At 34.4% G+C, this 1333-nt stretch overlaps 1 protein-coding gene across 1 annotated transcript in view; it reads right to left on the bottom strand.

The window, feature by feature from the left end:
* The window catches only part of dock11 (dedicator of cytokinesis 11), an 82922-nt gene that overhangs the window by 28554 nt on the left and 53035 nt on the right, over positions 1 to 1333 (bottom strand). The window contains exons 37-39 of the mRNA XM_016242060.1: positions 864 to 979; positions 608 to 745; positions 115 to 297 (exon numbers count right to left, since the gene is read on the bottom strand). Of these exons, the coding sequence (XP_016097546.1) occupies positions 115 to 297; positions 608 to 745; positions 864 to 979 (437 nt within the window). The remainder of the gene's footprint in view (positions 1 to 114; positions 298 to 607; positions 746 to 863; positions 980 to 1333) is intronic.

Genomic DNA, 1333 nt, shown 5'->3' with positions numbered 1-1333 from the left:
AACAACAACAACAAAAAAACAATGACAAGCTTAATAAGGTGAAATAATAGTTTTCTTAGATGAATCAGGTGGCTAATCAAATGGAGATGTTTGTATGAAATTGTTATTATATACCTGTAAGTGCATGCGCAGGAAGCTTTTCCTCTTGGTGTACTCAAAATTGTTTCTCATGAGCAAGTAAAGAAGGGCAGACGCTTCCCCACGTAGGACACTTAGTTTAGACATACAGCACTTCAAGACTTCATAACACAGCGAACCACACAGAGTTACACGGCCCTTAAAAAGGGGAACCTGGAACTAAAATACATAATCAAAACACAAACACATTAATGTTCAAGTAGGAAATTCTACAACATCTTGAAAACATCTCTTGTCATTGCATTTGAAGATTGTGGTCATTCTTTAAAGCAATAGTTTACCCAAAATAAAAACAATTCTCATTAATTACTCATCTTTATACTTTGTTCCAAACCTGTATGCTAAAAATGTTGAAAAAAATTAAGCTGCACCTTTTGCATTAGCATTTAGGTAGGGAAGGTTGAGTAAATTATCATTTTCTGAGAGACCTATTCCTTTAAAGTTTGTAAAAGAAATATATTGATCTCACCTTGATGATGAAGGCTCGCAGAGAAGCAAAGATGTGTTTGATTGCTGTTTCTGATTGTCCGGCTTTTAATAAAGTGAGGTACGTGTCAAAGACCTTCGTCATCAGAGCATTGTGACCATCACTGTCCAGCAGTTGATTCTGTCAGGATCCATTAATTACATCAGTTTATGAAAGAAGCAACATATCCAACCAACAGTAAAAGCTTTGCTTCATCATGAACACTAGGATAAGAATATCCTAGAGTCTTGGTGATTACCTTGAAGCACTGAGTGAAGAGTGAGAGGACATCCAGCACGGTAAGGCAGGCCTCTGTCGACATATTCCCCTCAAGCAAAGACTGATGGTTTGTCTCTGCTTCTGTAGGACCTCCAGCTGAAATACAAGATTACACAAATACAAGCTAAAATCACAATGCAGAGTGAAAACAACTGGCTTCACTCAAAACGCTTGTAAAGAATTCTGTAGTTTTCGTGTTAATCTCATAGTCATAAGACTGTATTTTAGAGAAAAAAAAAAGAATTATGGTCTAAGCCAAGAGAAATTAAAGACTATAGTTGATTATGGTAAGTGTGTAATTTTTTATGTTAAAATACTTTCTCCTAAACTAACTTATTTTATGGATTTTTAAAAAAAAGTATGAATATTTTTATTCATCGAGGATGCATTAAATTGATCAAAACTGACAGTTACAAAAGATTTTTATTTCCAACTAAATTTGGTTTTTTT

Source organism: Sinocyclocheilus grahami, unplaced genomic scaffold (assembly GCF_001515645.1).
Source record: "Sinocyclocheilus grahami isolate Dianchi unplaced genomic scaffold, SAMN03320097.WGS_v1.1 scaffold645.1, whole genome shotgun sequence".
NCBI lineage: Eukaryota > Metazoa > Chordata > Actinopteri > Cypriniformes > Cyprinidae > Sinocyclocheilus > Sinocyclocheilus grahami.
This window is presented reverse-complemented; position numbering and strand designations above follow the sequence as displayed.